The sequence below is a fragment of the Dysidea avara genome, chromosome 9 (genome assembly GCF_963678975.1).
Source record: "Dysidea avara chromosome 9, odDysAvar1.4, whole genome shotgun sequence".
Lineage (NCBI taxonomy): Eukaryota > Metazoa > Porifera > Demospongiae > Dictyoceratida > Dysideidae > Dysidea > Dysidea avara.
The window spans coordinates 10,002,905-10,016,787 of NC_089280.1; the positions used below are offsets into that span (position 1 = coordinate 10,002,905).

At 39.1% G+C, this 13,883-nt stretch overlaps 1 protein-coding gene across 1 annotated transcript in view; it reads left to right on the forward strand.

The window, feature by feature from the left end:
* Positions 1–13,883, forward strand: part of LOC136266674 (E3 ubiquitin-protein ligase UBR4-like) — a 58,046-nt gene that overhangs the window by 898 nt on the left and 43,265 nt on the right. The window contains exons 4-22 of the mRNA XM_066061674.1: positions 16–403; positions 454–641; positions 709–899; positions 956–1,015; positions 2,125–2,249; positions 2,437–2,674; positions 2,772–3,075; positions 4,854–5,107; positions 5,562–5,647; positions 6,900–7,089; positions 7,252–7,409; positions 8,409–8,591; positions 11,177–11,291; positions 11,412–11,607; positions 11,980–12,074; positions 12,215–12,346; positions 12,486–12,599; positions 12,727–12,813; positions 13,673–13,783. Of these exons, the coding sequence (XP_065917746.1) occupies positions 16–403; positions 454–641; positions 709–899; positions 956–1,015; positions 2,125–2,249; positions 2,437–2,674; positions 2,772–3,075; positions 4,854–5,107; positions 5,562–5,647; positions 6,900–7,089; positions 7,252–7,409; positions 8,409–8,591; positions 11,177–11,291; positions 11,412–11,607; positions 11,980–12,074; positions 12,215–12,346; positions 12,486–12,599; positions 12,727–12,813; positions 13,673–13,783 (3,215 nt within the window). The remainder of the gene's footprint in view (positions 1–15; positions 404–453; positions 642–708; positions 900–955; positions 1,016–2,124; positions 2,250–2,436; positions 2,675–2,771; positions 3,076–4,853; positions 5,108–5,561; positions 5,648–6,899; positions 7,090–7,251; positions 7,410–8,408; positions 8,592–11,176; positions 11,292–11,411; positions 11,608–11,979; positions 12,075–12,214; positions 12,347–12,485; positions 12,600–12,726; positions 12,814–13,672; positions 13,784–13,883) is intronic.

Consider the following 13,883-nt stretch of genomic DNA (forward strand, 5'->3'; position numbering starts at 1 on the left):
GTTTTGTTACTGTAGATGCCCAGGAAGAGGAGGGCAAAGTTGAAGAGGACAAAGTTGAAGGTGACCAAGCAGCAACAGCACCAGTGCCACCACCAGCACAAAAGGAGACACTGAGTGTTGATCAGCTTTTTGAAAAATTTGACTCTTCTGGTCTTGCCCCGAAGTACTGCATATCAAATGATGCATACTATGACGAACATGTTGTGTCTGAGGATCAGTTTGCTGCTTGTTTGAAGAACGGCAGGACTGTGTTGAGGGAGCTGAAGGGTAGAAAGGAGCTGTTGAACTTTTGTCTATCTTTACCAGTTTTTAATTCCCTGCGAGAACACAGTAAAGCACCCAGCAAGTTTTTGACTGTTGGTACACCAGTAGGAGTTACAGATAACTCAGAATTACTTGACAGGTAACACATGCATATGGTGAGCAGAAAAGACCACAGTTGTTTTTTTATAGAGTGAAGCAGTTATATGTGGCAGTGCAGTCATCTCTGCTGGTTCTCACTATTCCTGACACTCTGGAGTCCTTGACTGAGGAACATATTGGTCAAGTGAAGGAGCTGCTCTGCCTATTGTTACAGGCTGCTGTTGCTGCTTATGCTGTACCTGTCACATCATTGACTAAAGCAGCTCGTCCTGACAATGGTAATATGCGCGTGTACGTGTACGTGTGTGCATAGTCAGCATATGTTTTATCATCTCTCCTACACAGACCAACAGCAATCAGAGGCCCAGTCTAGTGATAAGGAGAAGGTAGATGGAGAACAGTCATCATCAGCTACCACCAGTGACAAGATGGAGGTGGCTGAGTTGTTGCAACAATTGCAGTGTAGCAAGACAGTTGAGATGGTGTGTAATGTTCAGAATATGGTCAATGCCCTTCATGCCATCATATTGTCTTCAGTAAGTACACTTTAGTTGGTAGTACTAGTCACATATGTTGGAATTATTCTGTGTAGTTGAAGGCTTGTACTTGTGTGGAGTCAGAAATTGCAGAGTCTTCCAGAGTTAGTGGACATGTGAGTGGAAAAATTATTTGTGTGTACAAGTACTTCTGTTGTGGAAAGATGTAAATGTTAAATTATTTTTCTTGATTATACCAGTTGTATGTGGGTATATATATATTGTATGTGGGTATATATATATACCATGGTCACGTGAAACTTCAAAGGCGCCACTGGTTGCATATAGGGCATATACACCCCAACCCTCTCAGGTGAGTATATATATACCTACCTGAGGTGAGTATATATACTCACTCAGGTAAGTATATATTATACTCACCTGGGATGTCACGTGACACATTACTGTGTCACGATAATAGGCTGATAGCCCGATGTGGGTGGGTGAACGACGCCCACGCTAGCATGACTAATCACCCAGATGACTCGGGTTAATAGCCTTCGTCACGCTAGGCGATCAATCACCCCAGCCAGTACGAGTCCACCCACTGGACTCATTTTATACCCATACCTAGTGACTTTGATGATGAGTGGCAGCAAGTAACGTTGCTCCTACGTTTGTTGAATATGAACGGACAAGTCCTGGTGATATACAGTGATATGTTTACTAAGTCCCACAATCAATTTGATTCTTCATTGTGAGAGGGACGTTTCCAGCATGTCTACCATGCCAAACTATGGCGAATTAAGTGTAAGTATATACTTGAAGTTGGTTTGTGTACGTATGGCTTGTTAGTAAGTAATGTAGTGCGGATTAATTTAGAAACATGGTATATATCATATGAACCATGGCTCACTTCGGTGTATTGCACTTATATACACCCTTCCTCTGACTTCGGAGTCGGGGTGTATACAAGTGCAATACACCTCGTAGCCATGGTTTATATATTACATATATAGATAGATAGATAGATACTAGAAAGGGTCTTTTATAGTATGCTTTCAGTCAATAGAAATTAGTTATAATAAAAGAGTTTTTTGGGTCCCGTAAGGTTTGGCTTTATAGTTCCCTTACCTCCTACAAGAACAAAACTTGCAATATTGTATATTATACATTTCTTGGGTATTGAAGTGTTAGTTGTAGTGACTTGTATAAGTAGGTAGCGGACCACTTATCTCTTATCCAGTGTAACATATAAAATTATTGCCATTATATCTGTGTGCAGGTGTTGTTAAACTTGTGGGTGTTGATAACATATAACATATTTGGTGGCCTTCAACCATTATTGACTGGCAAGCCATTGATTGAACAGGATACTTCAGTAGGCAACAAGCCTTCAGCTGCTCTGAGGTGTGGTTGTGTGTGTGTGTGTGTGTGCATGTGTACGTACGTACGTACGTGTGCATGTGTACGTACGTGTGCATGTGTATGTACGTGCGTGCGTGCTGGTTTGTGATGTATGCCTATAGCATAAAGCAGAAAAAATTGTTATTTGTGTTACTAAAAATATTAATGGTATTCTGTGTCATTCCTACAGTTATGCCAAGCTGGCTGGCTGGTCAGTGGACCTGGTTACTAAAGGTTTCCAAGTGTTATGCCTTCTAGTGCAAGACTTGGAGTATGACGAATCCAACAAGTCAGACCAGTCTATCCCGTTTGCCGACCAACTGGACATCCTAGCCAGCTACACTCCATGGCAGAGGATGAGGATGTTGATAGCTTCAGTACCACTAGTAGACGTGTTGTTCACCTTATTGTGTAGCTCATATAAGAAGGTAACTAGTGCGTGTGTGTACGTGTGTTCTATTAGAGTAGTTTGCAGTGTGTGTTGCTGTTCACATGTTGTATTTCTATTTATTATTTCTGTTATAGGCTATTCAAGTGGTGAAGTCAACTACTAGTAGCACTGCTGGTGATGCTACTGAGGCAATTGTGGCAGCATCATCTACTGCTAGTAAACCATCTGGAAAGAAGAGTGATGGAAAGCCACCACCAGCTAGCTCTGACACGGCGGCAGCTGCTGCCACAACAGGCAAGGACACAACAGACTCAGCAACAAAAGAGGCAGCTGAAGAACACACTGGTAACTCTCCACCATTGTCCATTGCTTCTTCTGATGATATTTGTGAGTACAATCTATTCAGTGATGAGGACACTGGATCAGAGGCATCTCTTGGTGAGTGTACAGGCCAGCACATCTTTACAGATTTTTGCAATTGAATCCGTCCTGTTTGCAATTGATTTCGTCGCTTTTGCATTAGAATTTGTCGGGTTTGCACAAGAATTCGTCATAGCAACATTGACTGTAAGAAACCAGCCGCTCATCACAAGGTGAATCTTTTTCACCATGGATAATACCACTTGAGACACTAGAGAGTAATTGAAACTGGTTATAGGCAAAGCCATTAGCTGCCTGTGAAGTTAATTAACTTGTTTGCGAGTGACCACACCCATCGGAAGCCATAGCAGAAGAGTTATCTCCTCATAAAGAGTTGCTTACAACAGTTGTAGTTCAACAAGATCATGTATTAGCTGCTACATCTTGTTTTCGTGTTGACAGCAGCTGCCAATTTTGTTACGAATTCTTGTGCAAAGGCGATGAATTCTAATGCAAAGCAACGAAATCAATTGCAAACGAGACAAATTCTACTGCAAACAGGACGAAGTCAATTGCAAAGGTGATGAATTCAATTGTATAATCAGGTCACTGTATTAAGCTATTTTAATAATTTGTTAGGTTGGCACAAAGGCCAGTGCCCAGATTCATTGTGTGTGTGTGTGTGTGTGTGTGTGTGTGTGTGTGTGTGTGTGTGTGTGTGTGTGTGTGTGTGTGTGTGCTCGAATTCCTTGTTCCAATTACCTCCAAGCTTATGATTTTTTAAGTTGCAAATTGCAAATAGGTGACTGTTCAATTAGAGTAGTTGAGTAAGTGTATACCGTATAGCTGGTTATCTTCAAAGGGTTTTTATTTTCGAATGTTTCGAAGAGGCCCTTCTCTTTGAAAATAGATTCCAAAGTCCTGTTGTCTTCGAAAATAAATTCCCACAAGTAAGCATAACATGCTTTCATGTGATTGTACAACGTGTATTGTATTCTTTACAAGTTTAAACTCAGTAGTATCAATAACAGTTGAACTGCATCATTACTGCATCAATAGCCAGTAAACTATCCAGAATGGCCATTGTTGAGAATCCATGTCGTCTGCTGCTGTACCCTGATTTAGCCGACAATTGCCTCGCCAGTGGCTGCTAACTACTGTAATTACTCCTCTTTATTATAACTGTCTTCTTTCCAGTGTGCAAAAGTGGGGATTATTCCATCCTCGATTCCATCAGTAAGGCGAGCACACGTAGACTCTACGTATTTTTGTAATTTGTGACATGAATTTGTATTTGCTTGAAATCCACCTGTACTTCGAAATATTTATTCTTCGAATTTAAAACTTTGGATTTTACTGTTCTATGAAAATTTCTGGTTCGAAAATAACCAGCTATATACGATAATCAAATGGAGTTCTATGTGTATATAAGCTATATCAGCTTATAAGGCGGCAAAGAAAATAACCAGCTATATACGATAATCAAATGGAGTTCTATGTGTATATAAGCTATATCAGCTTATGAGGCGGCAAAGGAGCATGAAACTTGGTTCCATCACAATCCAAATTACGTCATGTTTTTGAATAAATTGCTACGAGTGTCGCGCACAATTAGTACATGGCGTCTACTAATGAGATTTTTCTTTCCTTATATGGAAACTAATCGCTAATGAATTTGGATTTCGATGGCACCCGGCAGGCAGTGTTAAAGTAAGTTTCATGCTCCTTCGGCAGCTCATAAGCTCCTGGCTATGTTATCTAAACAGTTTACTGAAGCTATATACAGCTGTTTAGATAATGGTGGTCTATGCTGCAATGTGTATATATATAATTCCAATATTTTATATTATATTTAGAGCCATGGCCGAACTTCCCAATGTGTGCCATGCAGTGGACCACTCCCATGAATTTTGAACAGGCCACACCCATCAATGAATCTGCTGTGCCTCCACCACCACCCCCGCCACTCCCTCCAAAGAGGAAAGTGTCACTACCCAAGTCAGAACAGCCATCATCACTGGGACCACGATTACCTCTGTTGCCACCTCGTGGAAAGAGCAGTGGTAACGATAACAAGTTGGGTGATGGAACAAGACGTAAACCAGTCCAGGTATTGATCATGTGTTGATTGAATGAAGCTAGTGTTGTTATTTGACTCCTGATGTTTATTTGAAATTCATCACATTTAATTCTATCATTTTCTAAGCATTGGTTTTGTGAACAATGTCGGTAATCAATCCTTTAGTTATAGTGTATCGTTAAAGTGTGTGTCGTATTTGGAAGTGGGCATATATACTTCACTAGAACAATTGGACAAAGATCTCGAATTATATCATTTATACTTACCCAAACAGGTCATGAAATGCCAACTTTTCTGTTATAAGTAGAAGCAAGAGTACGTTACTCTCCCTCTTCTATTATTATGTACTCTTGGTAGAAGTGATATTGTTAGTAGTATATATAGTAGGAGAATCACTGCTTTGTTATATTTATCATAGTTATGGTATGGTGTAGATGTCTGGATTGTGGACACTTGATAATTTTGTGTGTGTTTCCTATTCCAGTTTGTGAGGGTGGCACAATGTATTGTTGACTGCCTGTTGGCTGGTGTTGAACACACTCATCACAAAGCTTACCAAGATTACCTGAAGTATGTAATAGTACGTGTTGTTGTTGTGTGTGTGCGTGTGCATGCGTGCTTGTGTGGTTTATCGAAGTGTTCCTTGTTTTTCTGGATTAATGCTTACACATGTTTGTAGTGGCATAATACCCCTTTCGTATGGTCACTTTAAACCCCACATTCAACCCGGTTAACACGCTCAGTTAATGCATTCATATGACCACCTCAACCACATTGAACCCAGGTTGAACCTCAAAGTCATAACCAAGTTCAACCCTGCAAAGCAGTAGGCTGTTGAACTCTCAGTTTATGGCTTCAAAAGTGAGTTGCAGTTTTTAATGAATACATAAAATGTATTGAAGACAATTTTCACTCAATGAATACCATCATGTGATGATTGCTTGTGAACAGAAACTGTTGAATGTGGGTTATTCAACACCAGCTTGAACCCACTTTTGGGTGTCCATATGAAAAGGGTGTAACTGGCCCAGAGCACAGAAGTAGTTGCTAGCTATTTAGCATTATCAGGGATGCGTATCATAGGTGAGGTTTGTATTGACAGCCAGATGAGAGCATTGCTCTACTGCACTGTATGTGCAATACTTATGTCCGTTGTATGTTGTGCTGTAAAGTCTTAATAACATTATCCTCTAATGGTTTATAATATAACTTGGAATATGATATAGAGGATTGGTTACAAGGTTGCCTTTACATTTGTGTTAATTTCCATCTCAGTAATAATTCAGAGACTTTGATTGGAAGCTGAATAATAGTGCGTTATATATTTCCTAGCTAACATGACTGACCAATATGTATAGTACCACTAGATTGGTCATGACATCCTACAATTTGCAGAACTATGGAGGGATTGACCTATTGGTGTATATCTGTTCCCAAATTGTATGAAAAATTGGGAACTGCATCAGGAACGCTGACCACTATCTGCTAGTACTTCCACTCATGAAAGGAATTGTGACCATTTCTGCTCCACTAGCTTTCGATGCACTTGCAGTGAGGTCACCTTTCATCATTGATTCTCTGTTCTAGGTGCATTTCTTGCCTTCTGGTTGACTGTTTTTGACTTGGGTAGTTGTTGTTGGGTAGTTGTTGTTGGGTAGTTGTTGTTGGGTAGTTGTTGTTGGGTAGTTGTTGGGTAGTTGTCTGGCACTATGACACAAGCTACAATCCACACGCAACAAAAGTAAAAAGTGGTGTGAGCTACTTGTTATATGCAATGAAATCTTACAAAATATAAGTACACTTTCACTTCTCTCACATACAGGACTTCACTGACAATGGAGCACGTGTCACAGCTAGCTCAGGTGATCCAGAGTGTTGATGTGATCACTAGTGATGACCCCAACAAGTACAAACAACTAGTGGAGCTGGAAGAGTTTGGACAGTTTGCTGAGAAGTTACTACAACTAGTCCAGGAGATGATCACCAGTGAAGTGCTCAAGTATTCACTACAGGTAGGTATGACTTGTACAGTATATACAGTGAAAACTCATAATATGACAGAGTGTGATCCCAACAGGTCTAGCTCCATGTAAGTTCCAAAAGCAAGGTTTGCTACCTGATGGGTAGCTCTGCTGGTACAGAAGTATTATTTTTGTTTTTGTTTTCTTATATAGGATGTGTTGTTGAATGAGTTGGGATTATCCACTCGTTGTTGGCCACTACACATACCACCTCGATCATTGTTCATACTAGCTAGATTGCTGATCAGTCGACTGAAGAGCAGTAAGGATCAATCAGATGATGACCCACTGTGTCTGAGTGTGTGGAAAGGGTGAGTGAAGAAACATGTGACTATTCTATTAAACTATTTGATCATGCCCTTGAATGTAAGCATGCATGACAGTAAAAGTAATTAAGAACAATAGAATGTTCCTGTGACAGGCAGGCTTAAGAATGTCCTGAATGGGTTTGTCAAGAAAATATGGATGTGCCAATGTGGGCATTCCAGGTATATAGGGACTGCTCTATTAGAGAGTATTCAACTGTGTTTCCATTAGTAAGTGTATGTTCTAGCTATTAAAGTAAATAGTGCAATATTCATATTCAACTTTGAAAATAATCTGTCCTTTAATTGTTGTCATATCTCATAGGTACAAGTTGTTTAACTACACAGGTAGAAATGTGCCGATATAAGAAAACTAATACAAGAAACTATTGAAGCCAATACGATACTAATTTGATATACCCATAAACCCAAAGTGTACCTAATTTGGAAGTTAAACTATTTATTTTAACTACTGATGACAGGTTAAAAGTTATTTATAATCACTGACTAGTTGGTTACCCATGGTGATGTTCCTCTATTAACAACTCACACAATAGACACCCACAAATATTTTGATACATTTCCCTGCCAAGAATAGTTGGGATTACTCCGCTTTTTAATGGCTTGTGAAGATGGCTGGTTGTTGTGTTATGTTGTGTTCTTTTGTTCATTTTCTTACTACTTCACAGTGCTCAACACTGACTGTTTGTTGTGTGATTGTATTAAACAGTAGCCATGTGCACACTTAGATGGCTTTTGCATAGCGTTTTCAGTCAAGCAAGATAACTACCATTCCCAGCTGTGTTTGATGTATAAAGGGAATATAGTGTGGATAACACAGTGTCCTACAAGATTAGCATATCATAATCGGTTTTTAGCAGCAATATTGGCTCTCACCTACATTATCAAAATTTCTTTATTGGCCACTGATACCATATATTGGTACACCTCTATTATATATGTAGAACATATATCAACTTGTTTCATTTTGATTTTTTTATTCAGCTTGTTGACATCACTGGAGATTAATGCAAGTGTTGATTGTAAAGATAGTGAAGTGACGGAAGATCTTGATGTGACCAACCTACAACTACTATTGGTAGTGTTCCACCGATTGTCTACTGCTTCACAGAGTGACTTGTTGTCCCTTTGTGTGGGGTCATTGATAAGAGTGTCTGGAGTTGTTAGGTATTTTATTTTGGGCTGTTTGAGGGGGTTCCGTACAAATTGGCGCTAAAAGGGCTTTGTTTCCTACACTACTATAGGGGAGATTTAGTGCCATGTGGCACTTAAATCTCCCGTATATCAATGCAGGTTACTGTATTGTGCTCCAGCACTAAATCTTCCCTACATTAATGTAGGAACTGTATTGTGTTCAAGCACTAAATTCCAAATAGATTATAGAATCTAAGTGGTTCATTACACATGTGCGATGTCATTTGTATCCTGTTGCATAAGCAGTAGAATCCTTTGATTGTGAATGAACAACATATTTGTGACTGGGGCTTTAGTTTCTTGATTTTTTTGGTTAAAGATGGATGCTGAGAACCTCTTCAATATTCATCGGAGCCTCAGTAGGTTTAAATGTCTAAACATAAATATCATATAGTGTACAGTAGGACCTCCATTATCCGAACACCTGTGTGCCTGTTCAATCGTAAAAGTGTTCAGATAAGTGAATTCATATTATGTACAGAGTTCCAGTTCCTTCCTTTGCCAGACATGTCAGCTATAGCTCAAGGAGTTAACAAGATAGGGAGGTGTTAATGGTTAGTAATTAAAACAGAATTACATTTATAATGAAGTCTGTTGAAATGAAGAAATGCAAAACCAGAAATAACGAGATGGCATGCATGATATGATACTAGTATAATGTTTTAAAGTCATACACCTGCCGCTATACTTAGTGAACGTTTAATTTACAAAACTAAGAACAGTACAAGAAGCTCCAATCCAAACAACCTTATATGGTAGTGATGAAGAAATAAAGAACGTTGTAGCTGCATATGCGGGAAGGTATGTAAAACAGTGATGAAATTAAGCCTGTGGCCTTATCCATGGTCTAAATACATTGGTTACCTTCCAGAGCATCTACTGTACAAGTAGCCAACAGCTAAGTTTCCTGCCATTTTAGATAGGATGTTGAGTGTATCAGGTGAGCTCCAGTAGGGGTAGTGGGAGATGTTGCCTACAAAATGAAAAAGGAGCACGTGGGGAGGAATTATGGACCTTTCGAGTATCAACACTACAGCACAGGTGTTTATTCAACATTACAGAACTGTACAGCCATATGCAGTTACCCCAGGCTGGCCAATGCCCCAGACTGCTCTTACAGCTCGCCCACTGTGGTGCTTGGGAAAGTACGTAACCATCAAAATTAAACCACTCAAGTCTACCTGATTTTGATTATGAAATTTGATCCAGTAGTTATTCATGTAGCTTTGTGTTCTTGGTGAAAAATCTTATCTGCTGTCATAGCAAGAGTACATAATAAAAATAGGGAGCCCTTCCTATTTTTATTATGTACTCATGGTCATAGGCAATAAGACCAGTCTTTTTTTTTTTCAAATCCAATCCTAGGATATAACTAAACTCCACAATCAGTTGTGACATGACAGCATATATAATTGACCACGGAAGCTCATAAGCATAATTATTTGGAGCACATACTTATCTTGTCTGCAAGGCTTTTTAATAGCCCAAAGTGCGACACAAGGTGGGTAGGTTTGATGATGATCTTGACCAAAACTATTGTGATCCCTATTATGCAGTACAGCATAACTGTTATGGGCTTTTCTGTTAAAACAAGTTGATGTTGTGGTTCTAAAACCAGACGCCATGCAGCTAGCCAACTCATCGGAAATTTACCAACTATATGTACATTACTATTTTATTATAGGTTTTCGATTGTACAATAATACTTAATTAATTTATTGTAATTCTCGTATTTTGTAATTCTTCAATTATGTTGCTATACGTTGCTAAGGAAACAAACTACTTTTAACAACATATTACGCACAGAAGTATCTTCTAAACTGTTTCATAGTTTGACTATCGTGTTTTTTCCACAAATTCTCTCGACAAAGCCTCAAAACTTCTCTTCATTTTTGTTTGCGTACGTAGAGGCTACGCCCCCTTTCCAATTCGAAGGGATAGGCTATTCCCGGTAGTCTATGAGGCCTGCACAGTTATTTTTCAGTTGTTAAACGCCTGTGAAACCTGAAGGGAAGGTAATTCACAAAGTCTGAGGAGAGTCTCCACACCCGTATTTCAGACTACTGAAAAGAAACCACCTCAGAACAAAGTTTACCTGTGTGGAAGTTTATACAGACTTCATTTAACTTTTACTTCTTACGTAAAAGCTGTTTTCCATTTTACAGTTTTGCTCACTTGGGTGTGTACGGACAAAATAGGTATACACACGCACTTTTACGAAAACAATGTCAGTAAACCAGGTTTTAAGAAAAATTACAGTTTCACTTTTCCTTCATGATGGTTGGGCGCTATTACAGGCTATTTGTGGAATTTCTACTGAAGATTACATTTCTATTTAAGTCTCACCTCCTGCTACCTAACATCACCCCACTTTGATCGTGCCATTAGTTTAGTTGAGTACAAAACAAAAAAAACTGGTAAATCATCATGACGCTTTTGTAGTTCTATTTTTCTCTCCATATTGCACTTGTTACAGTGCTATGACTTGTATGTGTACAGTACTACTACTATACTGTAGCCACAGTGTATACAGAAGTTACTGTACCTGTTACTAACAGGTCTGGTGCACTAGTATCACCATTACCAGTGTCAAGACTTCTACTAGTGTTTGACTATATGGTGAATATGATATCCGGGGAGAAGTCTTCACACTTTGAAGTGCTCCTGCAACAAGTGAGACTAGTTGTAGTGCGTGCATGCACATACGTGTAACAGGCATAATGTGTATTTTGTACAGTTATGGTTTATGTACATACTCAAGAGATAACTAGAAACTTGTTGATCCTCCATTAGGTCAACAAGAACATATTCAAGGTTGCTCCATCATTTTCCCGCACCTTGTCATCCAGTCCTGATTGCCTACCCAGCACACTAGAGGTGAACTATCGTACCATCCTGTCCAAACTGAGCTCTAAGAAGGGAACTGATGAGCAGGGGAACAAGAAACAGAAGAACAAGAAAACTGAACCAAAACCAGACACACTAGATGGTAAGTTATTATGTGTCAAATGAAAGGGTGTTCTATAGCAGAGGCTTGTTACTACGTTCCTGTGAAATTTGTGTGTCCAGTTGTTACTATGGTAACTGGTTCACGTGAAGCACACAGGTAGAGCAACTGGTGATTTTCTGTGCCACTAGTTAGTATAGTGTAACAATGTGGCCCCGTAGTCACCATACATCGTGTACTGTGTATAATGTATATATTATATTGAGTGTGTGTAGTGTTTTGTGTATGTAGTGACATTTTTTGTATTGTATTTGATTCATTGTAGAACAATAAACAAACTGACTACATTTTGCTGTCATTAGTACTCAACATGTTAGCCTGCATTAGTTAGTGATCTGGTTGTTTCTCTTCCAGCAATGGTGCCAAGATTTTATGAGATCAGAGGACGTCCTGGTAAAGATGATGAGTCTTGGGAGGAAGAGGAAAGAGAAGGGGAAGAAGAAGTGGAGGTATGGACAGCAACACACAACTTACACAATAATGAAGAAAGCTCTACCTGTTGAAGAGAATTTGTTAGTTTTAAAAATACACATATACTAGATCCTACACTTAGTTCAGTCTTTGTATGAGGTAGTGTCATGTTGTTCAGGTGATCAAGTTATTACTCACCTATTCTGGTGATGATGGAGACTACAATGACTTGTATGATGCTCTGGTGACTTTGATGGTGACTGGAGCTGATGAAACTCTACCCATGGAACCCCAGCAATCGCGAGTGTTGGTCAGTGTGTGTGTTTGTGTGTGTGTTTTTGTACATTTGTAAATGCTTCATACACACACATGCTTTATCCACTCTACACCTGTATACTTTTTACACCGCCACACATTGTTGTGCTTATGTTATACTGTTTCTCCTCCAGTCAGCCATGGCAGTACGTCATTGTTTTGGTCTTTGTTGGGAACTGCTCAACCATCTTCCACCATCAGGAAGATTTCTTAAAGCACTTCTTGCCCAGGAAAATTTCTCTATAAAGGTATTAAATTATGACATGTACACATTGCTATAGTGCATGTGTGTGGGATTAAAATTGGCTTGGTGGGATGTTCTTAATGTTGGTGTAACTTACCTGTATCATATACGTATATTTTGTATGTTGTTAGGATTCATCCAGTGCTTCACGATTTATTCACTCCCTGCGTGTTTGCTTCAAGTTCAGTTCCCAGCTCACTGATCCATCAGATATCATTGTAAGTGAGCTTGTACTGTTGGAATCTGTTTATCAGGATACTTGAAAATAAGGACACTTGTATAGTCTGGACACTTGTTAATGGTCCCAAAGTATCCATTAGCATGTAAATTGACCTGTAAAATCAGGACACCTTGATAATCGGGATACTCCCAAAGTGTCCTTAATACACAGGGTTCACTGTAATATGTGTATTGTGTTTTGTAATTTGCCTGCATAGCTAAGTTTTGTATGTCGGGGATAGTACAACAGGCAAAAGAATGAGGAAGCTAGGTGTCAACCTTGCTGCACAACTACCAAATATTGATATCATGTATACCAGTTTTGGAGGAGGACCTGTCTCCCTCAGGAAATTATAAAACTTAGCTATACTATTTTTACTTGTTACACACCGGGAAAGACTGAAAGTCTACAGTTCAAGTGGTAAAACCAGCTCCTTTTTAACATAGTAATGTTCCAAGACTACTGAAGAGCTGTGCTGGTAAATGATAATATAATTGTTACTATAGCCCATCTAGTCTTCCTTCTCTATGCCTAGCTAAGTAAGTAAGTTAGTTTATACGATCATTAGTTCATAATAATGACTAAATTTAGGTGGTGAGACCTAGCATGCAGGTGGAGAATCTGAAACACAAAATTAACAATAAGTGGTGTTTTGCAAATGTGTTAGGGCAGTGTTTTGACAGGCTAGAAGGACTTAGCTCCTGCACCTAGACAATCGCAATCAATATACTCTAATAGAACAGTTAGGTATATAGCTGAAACAATTTTATAATATATGTTCAACCTGTCAGGTAAAAGTCCATGAAACAAGTAGTCTGGTCTAAAGTGTTGCTATTTGTAATGTTTTGTCTCATTAGGATGCCTTGATAATGTCTGGACAAGAAGATGCGGATGAAGTTGTTGGAAAAGTGACGTCGTTGTCCTCCAGTGAGCAAACTAACTCTTTGGTGATCACAATTCTTGGCAAGGTCAGTAATACTATGTAAAGATATTTCATTTTGAATCACTATAAAATAATTCAACAGTTGTGATCCTCTCAGCGAAAACCCGTCTAGTTTGCACAACCTC